A 22,962-nucleotide genomic window follows, 5' to 3' on the forward strand; every position below is an offset into this window, starting at 1 on the left:
ACAAGGTAACAATCCAACATATGCTTTGAGATAATTTGATGAAGTGTAATAGATGAATATGAAAGACTCTGTAGATAATATTGTAGAGATGAATAGATATATAGTGAATAAAAAATAAATCACAAACTGGAACTTAGTACCATCCATGTATATGAAACTGGAAAACCAATCTGAATGACAAATGTAGTACCTACTCAAAGCTTTCTTTCAGGCGCATTGAAAATTGAATTTCTTCATTTAGAATAGTTTCATTACCAACCTGATTTAGGCCATGTTCGTACAAAAATAACAGTGCCACTATGTTCACAGCTCTTAGTATTTAAACCAGCATCTTACTTTTATTATGGCATCTGCCTTACATATAAATGTCTCATTTTTACTCACTATGAGAGGCTAGTTTCATCATAAAAGTTTTTCAATGAAGAAATGCATTCCACTTCCAAAGGATTCCAAGGACAAACCAGACTTCTGGTCAGTTTCCATATCATCCTCAAGAGTAACCATTCTCAGTGGGGTTCAGGGATCCCTGGCAGAGTTAGAAGTAACAGGACATTCCAGATAGAGCTGATTTCCTGATTTTTAAAAAAACACTAAATAGATAAGGAGGCCGTCTGAGGGCTATAAAACACCAGAGGCCTATATCCCCATCACATCATCCAAAGACAGAGCCCAGGGCCTGGCCTCATCCCCTCCATGGAAGCCTCCAGGCTGCCCAGGGCCTGGATGGTCCGGCTCCTCTGCGTTCCCCTCCAAGATGGGTACTTATTTAAGTCAGTTTCCACCAGTATAAAGAGCATGGTTTTCATGAGTGTCTAGGATTTCTCTAGGATATTCCTTATAGGGATTATTTGCTCTCCTGTCTTTAAAGGTCACTAGAATCCCAAAAGGTAGATAGAATTAGAGCCATAAAACAGACTTGTTCGTTCTAACGTGCAACACATAAATACTCTATCCTGAAGCTGGCTGAAACCCAGGTAGGCCCATTGTTGGCACATTTAAAAGTCAGGTGCTCATCTGAATCCAGTTGATTGCCGTTTCTGCTAATGGAAGAGTCCTGAAGAGCTGTAACAGTGGATCAGAATGACCAGCTCGATCCCAGTTTGCCTCTGGTTTTGCTACTGCAGAGCCCATGTAGGAATTTACAGTCATTTCACTCCTCCCTTGAAAAAGTCTCCTATGATTTAAATTTAAAACATAACATTCTGGTTATGTTCTATTAAACTAAATGCTATTTCAGCTATTTTAGAGCACAGGGATATAGTACTTTACACACTTTCCAACCCTTTATTATGCTCTTCCCAACCCCCTCACAACGAAGCATAGAAAGAGAAAGTTGTCAGCATCTGGGGCAGTGATTTGGGGTCCTCTGTTGAAAGGAACAGCTAAACTACGAGGTGTGGATTTCAAAACTGCTGAAAGAGAAGTGGCTCAGTTCTTCACGGATCATACGGCTTCCTTCTTAAATCTAAGCCCGAGCGTTCTTACTGTTCCAACACAGATCCCTCCTATCTGGCTTTCTGTTAATTGTTTTGTTTCTCTATTCTAATAAAAGATTCTGACAAAGAAAAAGGAGGTTTCGTTTTATGTGATGAATGATAGGACATCTAAATTCCTAGTTAATGACAATCAATTTACCACATACTCTGGCAAATTAAAATGCCTTTAATTAGTTTTTACAAAGTAAAAGGGTAGCTTCATCCTTTATTTAGATAAAAACTGCCATTGCCTGCCTAAACACATTCTCATCAAACAGAGAAAGTAATATGGGCTGACCTTTCAAGGAATCTCTCTTATTTTAATTCTTTATTTGCAGATTTTTAAATAACTAATCTGCATAATAACACTCAACTTTTTTTCCCAATAATCCCTAATTGAAACGTGGTTATGATGAATCTGAAATGGAAATCTCTCTTCTACAAAGCAGAAAACAAAATCCCTGCGGAAGATGTAACACATTTCTCTTACTCTGTGTGTGGTAATGAGCTCCCCACTGGAAACCCACCCAAGCTGTGTTCGTATGTAACACAGCTAAGTTAGTTCATGACACTAAGGGGACCAAGGCTGTAGATTTTATGCCCTGTGGACCAATCATTTTCTCTCTATTCTAAATCTGAGAACTGAATTATCAACCACTAACAGAGAGTAGACCAAGGTCCACCCATTGTCACAGAAGAATCCAAATAGACCCTAGATGGAAAATCACAAATTAATCACTGCTACTAGAAGAAACAAACAAAGCCTCGAGCATATGTCCTACTCAAACTCATATTGTCGTCGTATTCAAAGGGTTTCGTTATGTACACCTTGTATGATGTTTCAGGTTCACTTCCTGGCACCTGGCAAATGGATGTGGACTTAAAGAATCCAAATAAAGAAGAACTCTTGGATGTTCTGAAAAATGATAATCATAGGCTCTTGTTTATATGTCTAGAGAAGTGACACAAAGGACTTGTCATAAGCCTTAAGGGACCCAAAAGAAAGTGATATAAAGTACAACCAATGATCCCATTTTCTTCCACTGCTAGGTAGAGGGCTAAAAGTGGCCCTTCCCGATGTGGAAATGTTTTCCTTTTTCCTATGTAAAAGGTCTCAGTGAGACAGATTTTTTTTTTTTTTTTTTTTGTGGTACGCGGGCCTCTCACTGCTGTGGCCTCTCCCGTTGCGGAGCACAGGCTCCGGATGCGCAGGCTCAGCGGCCATGGCTCACGGGCCCAGCCGCTCCGCGGCATGTGGGATCTTCCCGGACCGGGGCACGAACCCGTGTCCCCTGCATTGGCAGGCGGACTCTCAACCACTGTGCCACCAGGGAAGCCCAGATTTTTTTAATGTAAAGAAAACATGTGGAAAATAAGAGAAAAAATAAATCAATGAAAAATGTAAAACCAAGTATAGGTCTCTTTTTTAGTTAATTTATAAAGCATAAAATCTATAAAACCAAGGAATGACTGGATGAAGCACATTCATCTAATCAAACACATTTCCTTATTCTGCTACCAAGACAATCAGGGCTGACTAGTTTTTTGTGTATCTGCCAAATGACCATCGCCTGTATCTTCCAAGCGGGAGTCTCAGGATGGCCACATCTGTGGAAGATTCCTGGGAAACCAAGGCAACCAGAGTCCCAAATATTGGTGGTTCCTCCTCCTCCTCTGGTTTGAAAAGTTAGGTCATCAACCCATCTTTGTATCTTCCTCTCCCTTTCATGAGTTAGCTTGGCCACGCCCAGGACTACAGAAGAGGGACCCGCCACTTACTGTCCATGGCATGAAGATACTCCATGTGGATGGCCCCTGCGCCGGCGGTGGCAGTGGAGGGGATGATGTCTGCATAGGGACTGCGCTGGCCGGCTAACAGAGCCATCTGATGATAGTATTCCGCTGGGCTGACTCCAGCGTGGGGGGCTGGATGGAAGAGGAGACAAGAAAACATGGTTACTAGTTGAAAGAAGGCCAAAAAGAAGCTTTTCCTGAGACATCCCAAAGTCAATTCGCCATGCAGCTCACATCAGCCATTCCTTTTATGGTTCTTTCTAGGAAAACTTCCTGAACTCAAATCGTGCTTTCACTGAAGTCTCCCAGATATCACTGATTTGCAAAGAAAACTGAAGGAAAAGAATAGAAGAAATAAAATACATGATAAAACTTTCGAGGTGAGTTTCAAGAATCACCAGCAATTCCAAATGATTAAATTGTATTGAGTTGGCCAAAAAGTTCATTCGGGTTTAAGTAAAAATAAAAGACAGTCTTCATTTTCACCAAGAACTTTATTGAACAACATATTCATTAACCAAACGAACTTTTTGGCCAACCCAATATATGTGTGCATGTATCTGTACACTCATTCCCCTATGTTGCTCCCCAAAATAGAAGTGTCTTGGGAAGATCCCACATGCCGCGGAGCAACTAAGCCCGTGTGCCACAACTATTGAAGCCTGTGCGCCTAGAGCCTGTGCTCTGCAACAAGAGAAGGCACTGCAATGAGAAGCCCGTGCACTGCAATGAAGAGTAGCCCCTCCTCGCCGCAACTAGAGAAAGCCCGCATGCAGCAATGAAGACCCAACGCAGCCAAAAATAAATAAATAAATAAATAAATAAATAAATAATCTTTTTTTAAAAAGGTGTCATATCAAATCACTGTATGTGCACAGTTATTTTTCCACATTTCTTACAGTAGTAAACAACTTAGATAATCATGACGTCCTTCATGACATACTTAACATACATCCCTAAGCCTTCTGGCAGGATGGTCTGAGTCAGCTCTCAGGAACTGGAGGACCCTGTGTCACGAGTGGAAAAGGCAGCACAGCTGGCTTTACTAACACATGACGGTGGCAAGCTGCAATTTTGTGTTCCATAATTTTAAAGCTCTTTTTTTTCTCTTTTTTCCGTTACAAAATCAAAAAGAAACACACCTATCAATCTGGAGCAATTTACTGGCAAGCGTCAGCTCTATAGCAGTGGGATAATGATCGGTTTCTGCATGCCAATTTATGTGCCAAAGCTGCAGGATGCTGTAGCAGTTCTGAGGGTGGTCTCCAAATACACTAAGATGTGGATGCAAATCCCAGCTCCACCTCTTACAGCTTCACAGGAAGCTGCTGGGAGCAGTGAAGGCAATGGTGCATGGAAAGTGCTTAGCACATAGCATTCGATCAATACAAGCTAACTTTATCATTATGATGTAGAAACACTAGCATTCTAGTGATAGGTCTGTGTAGGCTTTACATTTGTGTCCATATACTTTTTAATTTTTTTACTGAAGTATAGCTGATTTACAATGTTGTGTTATTTCAGGTGTACAGCAAAGTGACTCAGTTATACACACACACATATATATTCTTTTTCATATTCTTTTCCATTATAAGTATTACAAGATACTGAATATAGTTCCTTGTGCTATACAGTAGGTCCTTGTTTATTTTATGTATAGTCGTGTGAATCTGTTAATCCCAAACTCCTAATTTATCCCTCCCACCCCCTTTCCCAAACCACATATTTGTTTTCTATGTCTGTGAGTCTATTTCTGTCTTGTAAATAAGTTCATTTGTGTCATTATTTTTTAGAGTCTACATATAAGCGATATCATATGATACTTGTCTTTCTCTTTCTGACCTACTTCACTTAGTATGATCACCTCTAGGTCCACCCATGTTGCTGCAAATGGCATTATTTCATTCTTTTTTATATGTGTCCACATACTTCTCATACATCATAAAGATAGAGAGATACATACAAAAATCATAGAGCACAAGAGACAAATACTAGTGACTTGACTTGGGTATTAATTGGACTCCTGAGAGGCAGGACAACCAATCAAAGAATGTTTTAGTCATATTCACCATCAAATACTATGGAAAGCAGATGACAAGATGTTTTAACTAGAGGTACCAACTTCAGTGGCCCCACTAAATGTCCAGAAGCCAGGCATCATTTCAAGCCCATCGTCAGCTGACCTCTCGACCCCTCTCTCCCTCTGTTCTTATTAGTCACTTCCATGAACCCCCAAGTATTCCATGGAGGTGACTTTCCATTTTTCCCACTAGAAAACCAAATCCAAAGCAGAACGAACTCCAATCTCACTCTTTTACAGTTTTATTTTTAAAGTGTGAATCTTGTCGAAATGGCAAAAATTCTTCCTTAGGTACCTTACAAGTATATTCACTGCATTGAATCAGAGGGGAAAAAGCGAGCCAGCAGCTACTGGTGGAGCACAGCTTCTTGCATGAATGAGCGGATATTTACTGAAAAACCTCAGGAAGCTTCCGTCTACTATCCCCGCCATGCACAGCCAGCCTCGGGAAGGGTCTGAGTGGAGAATGTGGATCGTGCTGCTTGGTGAGTCGGACTGCATAGTGTGTCTCTGGGCCCCAACACAAGCATCAGCGATTTGTGGTTTGCTGCAGAGCGCTCATAATCCTCTACCTGTCATCAATACAGCTTATGCCATCCTGGACCTTAACTCAGATGCTAGCAAGTGTGGGCAAATGAGTTTGTATATGTGTGCGTGAGATGGGAAAGGCCCTTCCTGAACCAAAGGAGCCTTTTATCATTGGGCACTTGTGTAATGCGCAGGTCCAATTTAAAAGAGTCAGGTGACAAGTCACTGGGAGGCCAACAGGACAACAGGAATTTGGTGCTTTGGAGCTTAAGATGAACATCAAGTACAAGAGAATTAAAGTCAAAGTTTGTTTCTTGTCCCACCGCATCCCTTTTGCAGTGTTCATTTGGTCAAAGACAGAGGGCACATACAACAGAGCCGGCCCATCATGTTCTCTAAGACCTTGCAGCTCAGAGCGTGGTCGCTGGACCGGCAGCACTGACATCACCTGGGAGCTTCTCAGAAGTGCAGAACCTCAGGCCGCACCTGGACCCACCCCAACCAGAATAGTATCTTATCACCATCCCCAGGTGATACCTATGCGCACTGGAGTTTGAAAAGTGCTGCTCCAATGGACACATCTGTACACATGTGTCCTTCAGACATGCAGCACAGAAAAGTGTTCATCAGAAGGTGAGCAAAGTGTGCTGGTTACACACGCACAGTGTGGGAATGGCAACAGGGCCAGTCTAAATACATGTGAAGCCGCAGAACAGTGAATGAGCGCAAGGATTTGGGCATCAGTGCATTCTGGCTCTGAGTGCCACCTCTGCCACTTACTGGCCAGTGAACACCAGGTTGCAAGTTATTTGGACCCTCTGCCCTTATCCTCACCTGAAAATGGACATAACATCCCACCCTCATGGAGGTGTCATAAGGCTGAAATGAAAGCACGTAATCACATCACTTAGCACAGTGCCTGGCACACGGGACTCAAGGAGCATCAGTTACTCTCTGCCACGTTCCAGGAGAGGCATGATGTATGGAAGCAGAATAGGCTGGTCTGAGACTCACCATCTGTGGGGCTCAGCCCGCGGGCGGCCGAAATCATGGAGAGGGACGGGCTGCTGTGCAGGGACCGGATGTAGTCCATGTAGGGGTTGATGTAGGGATGCGGAGGGCTGAACGGGGACTCAGAAGCTGCGGCGGGATTCCGATGTGGGGAGATCCTGATGAAAGGCAGGTCGGAGTACGTGGGGCTGCTAGATAAGGCAGAAGGCCTAGGTAAAAAGAAAAGCAGACACAAGAGGTACGCATGAGACCAAGAGCTCCGGAGGCAGAGGCTGTCTGTGAAAGAAAATGAGTAAGATTTTACGTGAACTCAAGGCGTCTTGGGGGAAAGAAGATCAGGCATATACCTCTCCAGTACTAGGACCTTAAGATCATGGTGACATCACGTAGGTAGAATGCTGCTAGGCAATTATTTGGGCAAAGAAAATGGACCTCTGAGAAATTTCCTGGCACTCAGAATATAGGAAAATAAAGCCTCTGGTTTTCCTCACGAAAAGAAATTCTAAACAGGCATCTGAGCTTAAAGTAGTTGCTGCGATTCTATTTTCCATTTGACCTGAATGTTAATTTTACCCTTGAACTTCCCTCTCACCATCATGGTACTGCATTAAAAAAAGAAAAAGAAAAGAAAGAAAAAGAAAGAAAGGAAGGAGGGAGGGAGGGATGGAGAAAGAAAGAAAGGGAGATTCTTCTGGTCTGGGAGTCTGAGCATGCACATGGCAGAGATGCCTACACATAAGAAAAGAGACTAATTGCAAAAGTCTGTAAGAAACATGAAATTGACACTCTATACATAGGTGCTCCAGCTTTAGTGTTCTGGGTCTTGAGGTTGTGAGCAAAACCAGTTTCACAGATATGGGTTTCCCTGTTTTGAAGGCAGCCCCCCTTCTCCGTGAGCAGCAGCCCTGGGAGGCAGCTTCCTCTCATACCCGTTCTGCATGTGGCTTCCTGATCAGCCACGTTCAGTGAACAATCCATAATGAAGTGCTCCTGGGGTTAGAAAGTTGGAAAAGGTCAGGGTTTTGATCAAGCCCATGCTTTAGTTATAATGAGCCAAGGTAGAATGTAAGCTTTTGGCGGATGAAAATAAATTCTAAGGCACACCTTGTTGCCACCATACCTCATCCACTCCAGGGAATTCCCTCCCCAGAGCCACCCCCAAGCCCCAGGGACAGGCATTTCTAGAACGGCCAGTCTGTGGAACGCCCCCCCGCCCCTTCGCCGCCCTGTTCCTCCTCTAATAGAAAACGTTTTGTGTGGATAATCCAGTGAACTGGCTCTGACAGGCTGAACACTTGTACTTTCCCTTTTTTCATTCACAGAGAATATGGCCATAAAAAGGCGAGACCGTGATAGGGAGGGATGTTCTGAGAACTGCAAGCTCCTCTTGCGGCGCTGGCTTTAGGAGTGAAAGGAAAGGGAGGAGAAACACATTTTCTCATCCCGCCTCCCAAGCAAAGGCACATGCAGCCGCAGCTGGGCTCTGGTCCCCAGCCCCGTCAGAACAGAGTCCTGGGAGAAGCCAGCTCCTTGAAGGGCACTGAGTTAAATGAACCCAAAGCTCAGATGGTGAATCTTCTCAGTAGAAAATCAAAGAGGTTAAAACACACGGGAGGGAGAGGATTTTCTTACGTGTTCCTTCTTACTCGTTTTTTTCATCTTGAACTTAAAAAAAAAAAATGAGGCTTTTTATTTGTTCTTCAGATGTCACTTTGGGTGAAATAAAATAAGTTTTCTAAATTTACATGTGGGCAGATTGAGGAGTCGCCACCTGAAAATAGCTATTTCTTTTCCAAACAACTTGAGGCTCTCCATACCCCACTCAAAAATTAGTAAAAATTCCTTGTTCTTAAATAGAAATTGGCAAGACCTATGAGGCTATCCTATTTTAGCTCTTTGCTACAAAATAAGTTAGCTCTGTGTCACTGGTTAAATCTGATGCTCCATTTAGACCTGTCACTACCTTAGAGCACACCAGACAGTCGAATTCATTCATTCATTTTCTACCACAAAGGAAAATCAATCCTTCCAATCTGATTTGAAAGTGATTATTATCAAGTAACAGGCTCATTTGTAGATGTATGATGAGAGACAGGTGCCGCAGAAATATAAAAAAGCAGACATTTCGAGAGATCCATGAGATGATGCCTCCTAGACAAGCTTTTCTTAGGATCCACGAGAAACTCAGTCTGAACACTATAAACTAAAAATCAGTGAAGCAATGACATTGCTAATTGGTTTCTTCGTTAGGCAAAAAATTGGAACCTGTAATTTGTCTCAAATGCTAGAATCGAGAATGGTAGTAAGAATATTCCCAGAAGCCTAGATTCCATTGAAGAATCATGGATGGAAAAGAATCAGCACTTAGAACAACATGAAGATTACAGATATCGGGCTGGGGTGCTCACCAGCCCCAAAGAAGCAGGGAAGCCAGGAGACGGCTGATGCTTTTCTCTCTTCACAAATCTGTGGATGCCTGATGTCTGCCTCCCCGCTTTCACTTTCATTTGACCTGTTCTCACAGGAAGACTGAGGGTAACTATTCGTTGCGTAAGGAATCAAGATCCGGACACATCTTCCCCAGCAGGAATGCCCAGGCTCCATTCTCCCTTCCACACCCATGAGGAGCAACAGCAGAGAAGAGGGTTGGTCCCTCCAGGATTTGGAGACGACGTCACGAAACTGCACGCACTCTGGTGAATGTCATACCCATGCCTGTCCCTCCCCTCCAGAGATGATGCTGGGAAGATACGGAATCACCTAGTTCTCAACGAGATGGTGGGACATGCTTTCAGACAGGAATGCAACTAAGAAAGCTGCAAGATATCAACTGCCCTAAAGAAAAGCACCATCTAGTAGTCAAAGGCCAGCCATCCCCAGGACACAACAGGAAAATGTTTAATGAGGGTCATTCAGGGAAGGATCATCAGGAATTCTGGGGACAGTTGAGTCAGACCATCAGAGCAGTGGTACGATGGGAGGGCTCAGGGTTGAAGGGGAATTGATGTGGATGGGACAGCAGCTGTGTGACCTTGGCCGTGATACTCACACCCTTCTTGTCCTAAGTAGTCCAATGGGGAGGATACCTACCTACCTCTTGGGGGTCTTGGCAAGTGAATATAACTAAAGACTCATGTACTGAGCCTAGTATCTAATAAATGCTGAATATGTGCATACAACCTATTTCACAAACTATACTAATATATTCCACTCCTAATATATACACATATACAACAGAGACAAATGTATATATGTACATATATACTCATACATACACATAAACACACACACACGCATATTAGGGATGGCAAATATAGCATACTATGTGATTTTCAAACACTGAAATATTGGAACCCTTTTTTCAAAGTAAATCGTATGGTGGAAACACACCTGTCTGCTTTGTCCCCCAACCTATCAGTATCCCGGGAGCATCTCCTTGGGTTTCCCAGGACCTCCACTCAAAATCATAAAACCACACAAGGTGGTTAAGAAAATGCACTCAGTTATCATTCAATGCAAGGGCTCTGAAGGAACTGGACTTGAACTCAGGCTCACCCCTGACTCTGTCACTGAGGCATGTTTCCTTATACACAGCATGGAACAATGACAGTTCTCTGCCAGGGCTGCTATCACCACCGGCACGGGGCACTCAGTAAATGGTGGTGGCCGCTGATGTTCTCGGTGGTTGTAAGAACCATCCAACAACTTTTTTGTGTGTCACCTGTTTTCAGTTCAGCAAACAAATGTCCAAAGAGCAAGACTTTTGGAGACTGGTGTTCCCATTTCCTTGCTGTTCAATTTCTCACTGAAAGTTGATGACTTATTCATTCTGTCTCCAAGTCAGGCTCCTGTGAGTTGGGCTAGCATGACCCTTCTCTAGTACTGAAGACTGACAAACATGGCTTTCTAAGTCATCAAAGCTGAGCACCCAGCCTTGAACTACAATGGCCATGGCAGCCACCTGACATGGATGTAAACATACATAAACTACAATTTTTCAATAAAGCTGCTTTTAACCTTACCTAACAGAGTCATTTCCAAATTCTTGGCATCTAGATCATTTGTTATTTATTTTGCTTTTAACTGTAAAGCAAATCTGAAAGGGAAGACTTTATATTTAATAGGCAGATGTGTATTCACGGCTGGAAGAAAGAGCCATTCAAGTCGACGGCCAGAGGGGTGAATTCTATTGAAGAAAGAAGAGGTGGGAAACGTGAGGAAGGCAGTCACCAAGTTTTCCATATAAATGACATATATCATTTCACAAACTACCCTAAAGTTGACCTGGTAAATATTTGTCAAGCTTGCTAAACATCTTCATTTGTGGGTTACAGGAGCACGAGGAAAAAAAATTGTAGGTGTCATTTTCTCGGTTTATGTTTTTAGTAGATACACACAGAGATTGAAGTGAAGATTACTGTTGGCCTGTCATGACTATCTCTGCCTTTGTAGCTTTCGATTCTCTCTTTTCTGGGGCTGTACGTGGCTCTGTGGTTGGAAGGCAAACACAAACCATGGAAGAAAAAAAACAAACAACAAACAAACATTCCAGGAAGAACACTGAAATTTAGAACTGCTCCAAGAACAGGGATCCCATGCTATTTATGTTGTAGCCAAAGAGTATAGAAATAGGCCTGTGACCCCCTCAAACTAAATCATAAAACTGCTGTCTAGGAAAAAGATGCCCAAGCTGTAGAGGGTTGTCTGGGTGGCCAGAGCATCACTGAGGGGAGGAGCTGTGGTTCCATGACCTCTGAATCTTGGCTTATGCATTTAAGACCCCGGCCTGCCCACCCAGGGGTAACGTCCCCTATACTGCTTCCACCTCTCTGTCTTCCCAAGGCCATGAAGACCCAATGCGTGGCTGCCATTTTGTTTCCATATCACCCAATGGATAAATGAAGTACAGCTTCAGACAAGAAAGCAGATGGGGATTATTTTTATGTTCTCCCCAAAGACAATAAAGTAATATAAAGTTTGTGTTTGTTTGTGGAAATAATTTAACTTTGGATTAATCCTTTTATAAGGTCATGAAAATAAATTACAATGAAAAGAGAGAGGATTCTTATTAGAGCCTTTTAAACATTATACTATGATAAACTCAAAAACAAAAACACATGTATTGCAGAGAATAACTGGACTTCTTAGCTAAAATGAAATATCATTATATAATCTAATTTGTTACTGCCTTTTCATCTATCTTACTGTGTTACTAAAATGCCAAGATTAAAATCACAGTATTCCATCACTTGCATTACCCATTATGAGAGCATTAAACAAGGTTTATAGGCTGGATTATTACAATTCGCTTTCATGTTGCTTGGAACACTGGAAATGTATACATATCCCTTGCATTCTGCGGTACGCATGAGAGCTTCAACTACCAGAAGACTGAGATGCTGGGTTTTTTTTTCCTACATAACAAGTTAATTTTTGTTTAATTTTGTTCTTTCCATAAAAAGTACACACTCTTCATATTCAAGTAGTGGCTTAACAGACAACAAAGGGGAGCTACGCCTTATAATGTATTTTTAATCAACTAATTAATTACTCAATAAGCACAGTTTTAATAAACCAAAATTTGTAATAAAAAATGTTGCTTTCCATACAGCGACAGAAACAAATAACTAAAATGTCCATGGCTCCTACCCTAGACATCGTTGGAAATTTGCATAGTCCTGAACTTGGTCTTTTTCTCTATTCAAAGGTGAGTTTTCAGATAACTGCTGCCCCAGAATCATGACATGCCCCTGCAATGTACACATGGGTGTGCCGGTTATTTCCCACTTGCCAGCCTTCACCCCGGAACCTCTGCATGCCCTGAAGGCTGGACTCTGTGGTCTGAATCAGCAGGCTCACTTTCCCTCTGGATTCCACTAAGCAGATGCACAGGCAGGAACTGGCGGCAGAGGGGAGAGAAGTCAGGGTACGAATTCCCCTCACTTCCTTTCACTAGTTACAGTCCTGCTGGTGGCACTCTTCCCCGCAGGGCCCCCGCTCCCCAAGTGTGACCTTTCTTCCTTGGCTCTAGCCCTCACTGCCCTTGCCCTCTGACTGCACCTTCAGGCTAGGGCTGGTAACCTCCTCAAACTTTTGCTAGTCCTGGAGGCTTTACTATCACTTTCCGAGCCCTTAACCTTGTCCACACCTCTGTAAATATCTGCTCCATGGAACTGCCAGGAAACTGCTAGCTGATAAGATGGTTCAGTTTCAAATCTCATTTTCATCTTCTCTGCAGCTAAAGAATATTTCCCATGAATTTTTCACTGACCTAGGCCTTTTACAAATTTACCATATTGGATTTCAATTTTGAAAAGCTACATGTATAACCACACAGATGAATATTTCAAGGAGATGTTCATTCGATATACATTTTATTGAAAATACATTTACTAAGAATCCATTATGATTTTAGCACTTTGGGGGATTTCAAGAAACATAATATATGGTCATTTGGTCCCTGCTCTCTAAGAGTTTATAGTCAAATGGGGGGAGGCGAAGGCACACACACATAAAGTGTATAGAGAACAAGTCTTATCTGATGGGTCAAAATGCATCAACAGGAGCCTTCCAGGATGCAGCCTGGTTATGTAAAATATGCAGCATGAACTGTGCTACCAGGAGTAGATAAGATTTGGATAGAAGTAGCCACTGAAGGTGAAGGGACATCACTTAATGTACACATTAATGCTAAGAGGCTGAATATTTTCTTAGAGGGAGAATTCAAGGCCTATGGTTGATTTCTTTAACAAAAAAAAAAAAGAGAGAGAGAAAGGGAGAGAAATATTTGTTTAAATGGGGAAACATCATTTCAAGGGATTTGAGAATGACCTTCTTATTTTTATTTCCTATTTATGTCTAATTATAAAAGGAATTTATATCCATGAACTGAAAAGTTGAGACTATTTTTAAAAAAGATTATTTTAAAAAACAATAGTTGTTCCCTATATCCAAGCTATTCAAATCTAGCCAACGTCAATATTTTATTTTATTTTTTTTGCGGTACACAGGCCTCTCACTGCTATGGCCTCTCCTGCTGCGGATCACAGGCTCTGGACGCGCAGGCTCAGCGGCCATGGCTCACGGGCCCAGCTGCTCCGCGGCATGTGGGATCTTCCCGGACCGGGGCACGAACCCGTGTCCCCTGCATCGGCAGGCAAACTCTCAACTGCTGCGCCAGCAGGGAAGCCCACCAACGTCAATATTTTAACCTATGTACTCCAGTATTTTATTTTTTTTTTGGCAAATTATTTTTTTTTTATTTTTATTTTTTGTAGTACGCGGGCCTCTCACTGTCGTGGCCTCTCCCGTTGCGGAGCACAGGCTCCGGATGCGCAGGCCCAGCGGCCATGGCTCACGGGCCCAGCCGCCCCGCGGCATATGGGATCCTCCCAGACCGGGGCACGAACCCGTATCCCCTGCATCGGCAGGCGGACTCCCAACCACTGCGCCACCAGGGAGGCCCGCAAATTATTTTTTTAATCTTAATTTGCTGTTCAAATTAAAGCCATCATGAGTTATCATTAAAAACCCACTAGAATGTTCTTACAAGATATTGAATATAGTTCCCTGTGCTATACAATAAATCCTTATTGCTTATCTATTTTATGTTACTAGTTTATATCTGTTAATCCCATACTCCTAATTTATCTCCCACCCCTTTCCCCTTTGGTAACCACAAGTTTGTTTTCTATGTCTGTGAGTCTGTTTCTGTTTTGTACATAAATTCACTTGTATTATTTCTTAGATTCCACATATAAGCGATATCATATAATATTTATCTTTCTATGACTTAAAAAATATAATAGATAACTGCATCACATTGCTGTACACAGGAAACTAACACAATACTGTAAATTAACTATGCTTAAATTAATTAATTAAAAAAAACCCACTAGAATTGTTAAACTTAAAAAGACTGACAGCACCAAGTGTTGATGACAATTTGGAGCAACAGGAACTCTCAAACGACCTGAGTATAAGCTGGTGCAGCCTCACTGGAAAACCGTTAGGCATTAACTATTCAAACAGATGCACACCTTATGATCCAGTAATTCCTCTCCTTGGTGTATACTGTACAATACTGTGTACACATGTGCCACAATATACTAGAATATTCAGAGCGGCATTATTCATTCACGTTAAAATTGGAAACAACCGAATATCTATCAACAGTAGACTGGGCAAATAATTCATACAATGAAATAGTGACTAGCTATGAAAATGAACAAACTATAATGTGGAAAAATCTCACAAACATAATGTTGAGGAGAAGAAGCCTGGTACATGAGAATATAATATACTGTATTATCCCACTTATATAAAGATCAATAACAGACAGACCTAAACATTAGCATTGGGATGCTCGGGATAATGTTTACCTTTTGGTAGGTTCTTGGGGGGTGGTGCCTGTGGAGGGCTTCTGGATGCCAGTGATTATTATAGTTCTAGACTTGGTTAGTGGTGAGATGTTTTCACTCTGGGATAACTCACAATAATTCATTGAGCTATTTGTGTATACTCTGTATACTCTTCTGTATGTGTACTATTTATTACCAATTTTTAAGAAAAGAATATATGCTTTTGATTTGTTTCGACTATAACAAGAGTTTCCACAGTGATTTCAAACTGCTCCTATCAAGTTCAGAAAATCCAATAGATGTGCACTTGTATTTTTCAAAATTTGAAAAATAGTGCTGAAAAAATACCATCAATAATAACATGATATTTACCACTATTAAAAGATGGTCTAGTTGACACATTAGTCTCAGTTCAAAGTAAACTGTGGAAGATAGGTTTCTGTATATTCATTTCGGGGGAGGAAAGGTCCAGCGAAGCCAATCGAAAGGAGAAGTCAAGCAAATATTCATAACTCATGTCAGTCAGGTCCTTCGACAACTGGAGCAATGTTATGTTTTATACAAGAACAATGCAATTGTTTATGGCTAAAAGTGATTTTATTCCTTCATGAGAAGACTGCAAAAAATAATTTGCTAAAATTGGTCTCTACTCTGTACTTTAATAGAACTCTATACTAATAGACTAGGATTCCAAGGTCAGGAAAAGAGTCAAAAAACTGTAAAAGAAGGTCCATTCAAACAACTACAATGTGCAGTGCACTGTTATTAACAAGGGTTCTTAAACATACTATTGGTTCAAATAAGCACTTGGATATAAATAACCACATCTCATAGCATGGGGCTTCCTGTCCCAACTCACCCTTGTATAAAGAAAGTGCCTTGGGACTTCCCTGGTGGTCCAGTGGTAAAGAATCCACTTTCCAATGCAGGGGATGCAGGTTCGATCCCTGGTTGGGGAACTAAGTTCCCACATGCCACGGGGCAACTAAGCCCATGCACCACAACAAGAGAGAGTAAAACCCGCACGCCACAACGAAGATACCACCTTGATGAGGAAACAGCTGTGGTTGCAGGAGAGAGATGTCCAGCTGTGATGCTTTCCTAACCCGATGCCTGGCAGATGGGGGGGACGGAGAGCAGGTCTCAGTGGTCAGCTTCTGGGACAGCTGATGGGGCCTGTTTTCTGAAGTCCTTCCCAACTGTTCTGCGGTAACAAAGCGAACAGACACTGTCCTTTTCTCCCTTCTTTCCCTAAGATAATAAGTTGTTCCCTTTTTCCTTTGGATGCTCTGTCTTCCTCTAGTGGGGCAGGCCACCAGGGAGGCCAATCCAGCCAGGCCCACAGGACCAGGGGGCTGTCCTGTCTCAGCCTCCTCCTTTTTTTCTCCCTGCAGTGGGGACAGTGGCTTTATTCAGCTGTTCTGTACCATCAGAGTGGCAAGGTCTCAGGTTTAGATTTAGTGCTGGGTCAACAAGATCATTAAAAGTCTGCTTTGCTCCAAGGCTCTTTAGGCCTAGATGGAAAAGCAGAGCTGTACTATTTAATGTTTAATAAGAAAATATACATAAAGCATTTAGCCGGAGACCTATCACGTGGTAAGTTCTCAGTAAATGTTGGCCCCTATGACCAACACACTCATTCCTACTGCTGCTGTTGCTACTAGAGCTCTGGGTGGTCAAGGCTAAAGCCATGCTGCTTTCATTGCATCCTTGTGCATTCCTTTCCTCAGTTCTGGAGCTAGCCTGGGTTCAGCTCTCCTGACACCCTTGGTGTCATCTAGGAGGGTCCCCCCGAACCTCTTTGGACAAAGCAAAGGATTAGTGACTCTACCTGACCATAGTAAAATGGATGGCATTTTTTTTTTCCCCGAAAGTAAATTCAAGGGCATGATTATTCTGTAACTTCACTGCCATGAAAAAAGAAAAAGTGGTGGTGCGGGGATGAACATTTCAAAGTCTGATTTCTCTGACATTCCTGCCAACTTTCCACTGATTCTAATAGATCGGAATTTTTTGGAATTTGATGAATTACCAATACCCCCCAAACAGCAGGCAAAATGGCAAACTAATGTCCTTTTCCAAGAAGAAAACACACTGCAAAACAGAAAGATGTTGAAACACAACAGTGTGGAGTGACCAAGGACTGAGTCTCATGAACTAACAGCATCTAGAAAATCCCTGGGTCCTATGGCGTTTGTTCCTCAGTGTTACATTTGTTCTTTCTTTCTTTCTTTCTCTCTCACTCTCCTCTCCTTCTTTTTCTTTCTTTTCTTCCTTCCTTCCTCTTTTTCTTTCTTTCTTTTCTTTCTTTCTTTCTTTCTTTCTTTCTTTCCTTCTTTCTTCCTTTCTTCCTTTCTTTCAGGTATTAACGTTTTCTGATAATGTAGAATTCTATCAACCATGACCCCCTCTGGTAGGATTTGAGCCACAATACATACCAGGTATAAGGAAAAAGGACAGTAAAGTAGTAGACAAGATTCAATTAGAACTGCTGATTTAATTAACTAAACAAACAAGCCTGTGCTTGTATCATTTACCTGGAAATTTCCACCATTTAAGGTCAACAGATACTTAAAACATCTCAAGAGCCCCAAGCCAGGATTTAAGTGAGAAGCCTCCCAGCTGGAGGCTTCAGATCCTGAGCAGACATAATTAATTAGAAACAGGAAGTTAGGTTCCACAGTTTAATCCTTGCTTCACGTTGAGTCCTCTTACAGATGGTATGGAGGACATTTATAACAAAGACAGGGTGCATCTGGAATGCTGACCCAAGGAGAGATGAGGCTTCTGTTTTAACTGATATTTTGCAAACGTTACTTCAAGAACCAGCTCGAATAAATCCTTTATCAACAGCAGTCTGGCACGTTGAGCTTAGGTGTGTCTTCCAGGACAGGAGCTGGTGTGGACTTCTTCTCTGGGACCATCATCATCATAATCCTTGTAATTATTTTGATGACTGTTAACTACACACTAGAGTGTTTACTGGGTTGTCTCTTATCATCCTTGGCAAGATGCATCTGACTCACACTTTCCCTCATGCTTTAAATCACCCCTATTTTAAGTGATAACAGAGATGTCCATCAAGGAACTATTATTATCTAAATAGCTCTCCTCCAGAAGAAAATCCCCCAGGTTTTGCTAGGGGCCTCTGGCTTAGTAAAGGTGAAAATAAGAGGCCCTTTTAAAGTGCCATGCACGTTAGATTTAACTGGAATTAGATCTTGTAAGATTCTACTTCATGTTGATCAAGACTTTATATCCCAGGCACACTTCTTGATATTCTAGACTTTTAACCCTTCTTGAAATGGAACAGGACCCTATGGTCCTTGCTCCGCCCCCTAACCCGTGTCCTCTGCCTGCCTTTTGTCTGTGGAGAACTTTAGCCAAAAAATAAGTTTAATCAGAGAAGTGAGAAAATGGAGAAACAAAGGAAAGCAGTCAAAGGAGACCAAATAATTTAGTCGTTAAGCATAGTCAAGGACTTTTAGTTCCTTCTCAAGGGCTATAAAATAAAGCAAACTTTACTTTCCACCAACCTTGTCTCTTTATTGGCTTTTGAGCGGTGAGCAGCCAGACCCCACTTTCAGTTACATACTGAGGGTGTCAAACTTTTCCAAAATAAGTTAAATATGAAAGGTGTATATCTAATGATCTAATGTCCTGGGGGAACAATCTGTCTATATTATTCCATAGGAAAGAAGCATTAAGCTCTACATAAGGAGACAGCAATGTCCTTAGGGGTCTTGTCATCCTGGTTTCGGAGAACTTTGCTCCAGGCAAAGGGAATATCATCAGGAGAGGCTGAAGACCTGTCTGGCCACTGGAAAAGGAACCACACAGCCTCTTGCACTCTGTTCTTCCCAATGAAAGCAAGTCTTCTGACACCACAAGTAAGGATGGATTGAACTTACTGGGAATATCTATATGATGTGTGGAAATCACCTCTTCAGATTACCCTCAGAGAACCTGCATGGGACCACAGCCTTTCTGAAGACAGCTTTTTGGGCTTTACTTTTCTCATCTGTAAAATGTGAGGATTTGGATGACATGATCTCCACTCCACCCACCAGGGTTAAAGTATCTTTTGGTCCTAAAATCCAGTGTTTTCTATGATTCAAACCATTTGTTTCCGTCTGCCTTTGAGCAGCTTTGACAATTCATGTTACCAAGTCTGTAACTTGAATAAAGTTTAGTTTGAACATTTAGTGACACTTCACTTGAGTCTCATTTTCCTTCTTTGTTCCCTCTTTTTGTTCATTAAAAAAAATTTTTTTTATTGAAACGTAGTTGATTTACAATGTTGTGTTAGTCTCAGGTGTACAGCTGAGTCAGTTTATATATATATATATATATATATATATATATATATATATATATATATATATATATATTCTTTATCAGATTCTTTTCCATTATAGGTTATTATAAGATATTGAGTATAGTTCCCTGTGCTATATATGGTAGGTCCTTGCTAGTTATTTATTTTATATATAGTAGTGTATATATGTTAAGCCCAAACTCCTAATTTATCCCTCCCCCTGCTCCCCTTTGGTCACCATAAGTTTGTTTTCTATGTCTTTTGCTCCCTCTTTTTTTTTTCCACATTCTATTTTTTATTTTTTTAACATCTTTATCAGAGTAGAATTGCTTTACAATGGTGTGTTAGTTTCTGCTGTATAACAAAGTGAATCAGCTATACATATACATACATCCCCATATCTCCTCCCTCTTGCGTCTCCCTCTTTTGAATGGCATTGCCATCATCATTGTGACTGATGTCCCCCTGCCCCTGGCCACTCTGGTCTTCAACTTTGATTTTTCTCCCTGGAGAAATGAAAGGGTCTGGCTTTATGTTGATTGGATTTGGATGATGATGGATGAGCAAAAATTGCGACCATGTAGCCATGCAAACGGTTCGGTACTGAGCCTCAGCTTAAACCCTAAAGGAGCTTTTACCAGAGAGTTCATGGCTATTAGATGTTTTTATATTAACAACACTTTTCCCATCCAGGTTTGTGCATTTTATCTTTATTCTTTCACATCCTGAAATTGCTTGGATAACAGAGAGGGTTTATATATTATACACACACACAGACACACACACACACACACACACACATTTCTAAGAGCAGCCTGAACTTTTAGGGGAAATTGAAGAGGCTTTGTGTCAAGTACAGCTAAATCCAGCCTTTCCATATCAAACCTCTGCTAGAAAATTACTGTGCAGATGATAAGGCAGAAAGATATAATAAAAAGTGACTCTACTCAATTTACACTGCAATATTGGTATGACTGAATATTTCTCATTCAGGTGTCTGATAAAATCGCTAAACTGTATTGCAGATAAATAAAGGAGGCTTCTGTCAAGAATAAACACCATTAATCATGAAGTCTTACCCTCTGAGAGCCTGTGCTATGCATCTGCACAAATACACCAACACAACCAGCAGGCAACATATACTTCCCTGCTTTATACCCTTTCAGGCTGAAGTTGGCCTCCTTTTTCATTTTGTAAGATTCAGGCAGCAGGAGCATTTTGAAAACACTCTCTTTACATTTTAACTTTACAGTCTGCAACTGGGTCCTTTATTACAACACTGAGGAAAAATCAGCTGGGTTCTTGGGGGAAAAAAATCCTTGACGATGAAATAATTTTTTTGTTGATTACAAACCTACACAGTCAATATATATATATGATCTATACTGTATTTCATCAAAGCTAAGATGCTATTGATCTAAAGACCCAGCATTATTTTAGGAACCACTCAGAAGGATGGTTCTTCCTTATCACCTTCAATTTTTACTTTATACTTATGAAAAGAGCTCTTTCAGGCTTATTCAGACAGAGACTTTCTCATATATCACTGTAGTACTTGCACAGAAAGGAAAATCTAAGGCAAAGTAATTTTACTGAGATACCTGTTGCTGTACACCTGAAACTAACTAAATTACTAAATTAAATTTAAAAAAGAGATACTTGAAACTTCCTCATGACTGCCACTTCCCAGTAGCAATCGTAAAACACAACAGACTGTAAGATACATTGCAATTTCAGAGATGTTAAAAGGTGAAGAAAAGATGGACAACTCAGAATAGATGGCTTAAATATGGTAATAGACACGTATTCGGTCACTCTGCCATTTCTCAAACACTTAGGACGTGCCAGAGACTGTGTTACGTGCTATCTATTTGCTCCTTCATTGAATTCTTGATTCACATGGGACTGAATAATTAAACTGGGCTTGGATAGAGTAGGTAATCTGATAGTAAATACCCAAGCTGGATTCAAATCAAGTCTATAATTTTAAACACAAAGGAAAATTACTCCAAGACAAATACAAATATGTGCATCCATGCTTAAATGCACTTATATTTTAGCATTATTGAGGCTTTTCAACAACCAGGACAGTATGGTTTTCCAGTGACCTTTTCACTCCAAAGGGAATTGATTTGAACATTCACATATTCACGGGGCGCACAAGGCGCCCAGTGGCCCTGTGCACTGGTGGCCCAGGGATGTGTAAGGCATCACTAGAGAGTGTGCGGAAAAAAGCAGGAGGTACAACCAGAGTTTGTGCAAGACTCTCCCAGCAGATCTTCACAGGAGGAAAGAGGGCAGGAGAAAAAACTGGCATGTGGGCATGTACATATCAGGGCCATGATGTTTTCATAGATTCCTCTTCTAAGGAGAAAAACCATGAACAAACCTAAACTTTCCATAACCGTGGGATGTTAGAAGGCATCTGAAAGATCATTTAATCCAATGGCTTTACTTCACAGATGAAAACAAGGAGACCCAGAGAGGTCAGGGCCCGTGTTCAAGGACCCAGTGGATTTGTGGCACAGCCGAGATGGAAATGAGTGAGGCCCACATTTATTGTGAAAACAGCTTATACAGTGGCTTCAAGAAGAGGCTCATCCGAAGCCAGGTGCCAATAGAGTTAGGTTGGAATTTTCAGGAATTACACTTTGAAACCCGGAAAAAAAGCATTATCATGGGCTAATGTCACCAACATTCTATTGGGTGGAGAGGAGGAATGCTCAGAGGCGATTACTCAGCAAAGCTGTAACCCAGTCCTACTTGTAAGGGATGTTTAATTGTGTTACACAGGAAGTATTCCAACAGCTGTGTTTTGGCTCCCTGGCGGATCTGTTTTCAGAGCCCACTCCAAGGAGGAAGGGCCTCTTATAGCCAAAAGAGGTTTAATTCCCATCTTCCAAACAAATCCTCCCCATGTAAAGAAGCACCGTGATCCCCCAGAGTGGATGCGTTTATTTGCCAAAGAGAACACAGACTCTCACACAAAGACTGGGCCCCGCAGTATGCAGCCATTCCAAGGGCTCGTAAAGATCAGACACCAAGAGCTCAGTTCGAACCAGGACCAGCAAGAAGATAAAGGATCCCAAGAAACCAGAACCAGGCCCTGGCCACACGGCTCGGGACCTTCCCCAGTTCCTTAAGGAAGGGCTTCTGTGTCTATATGGGCATTTACACTGCATATAATTTTCATCACAGATTGCGTGTTCAATCATTTCTGAAAAACCCTTTGGTCCTCTTTGGGGAAGTTTCAAGTCAAAACCACTTCCAGGCACACTGTCAACAAATGGAGGTTCCCTGTTAGGTATAGCACACCCTACCTGCCCGTCAGAGTCAAGTTTCTCATGTGTTAAAAAATGGTTAAAAACAGGTGAACAGACCCCATAGAGAATTTTG

At 41.6% G+C, this 22,962-nt stretch overlaps 1 protein-coding gene across 4 annotated transcripts in view; it reads right to left on the reverse strand.

The window, feature by feature from the left end:
* The window catches only part of GLI3 (GLI family zinc finger 3), a 290,010-nt gene that overhangs the window by 87,006 nt on the left and 180,042 nt on the right, over positions 1–22,962 (reverse strand). For all 4 annotated transcript variants that reach the window (XM_081244801.1, XM_081244803.1, XM_081244800.1 and 1 more), the window contains exons 5-6: positions 6,892–7,097; positions 3,255–3,401 (exon numbers count right to left, since the gene is read on the reverse strand). In XM_081244801.1, the coding sequence (XP_081100927.1) occupies positions 3,255–3,401; positions 6,892–7,097 (353 nt within the window). The remainder of the gene's footprint in view (positions 1–3,254; positions 3,402–6,891; positions 7,098–22,962) is intronic.

This window comes from Mesoplodon bidens, assembly GCF_964165515.1.
Source record: "Mesoplodon bidens genome assembly, chromosome: 9".
Taxonomy (NCBI): Eukaryota; Metazoa; Chordata; class Mammalia; order Artiodactyla; family Ziphiidae; genus Mesoplodon; species Mesoplodon bidens.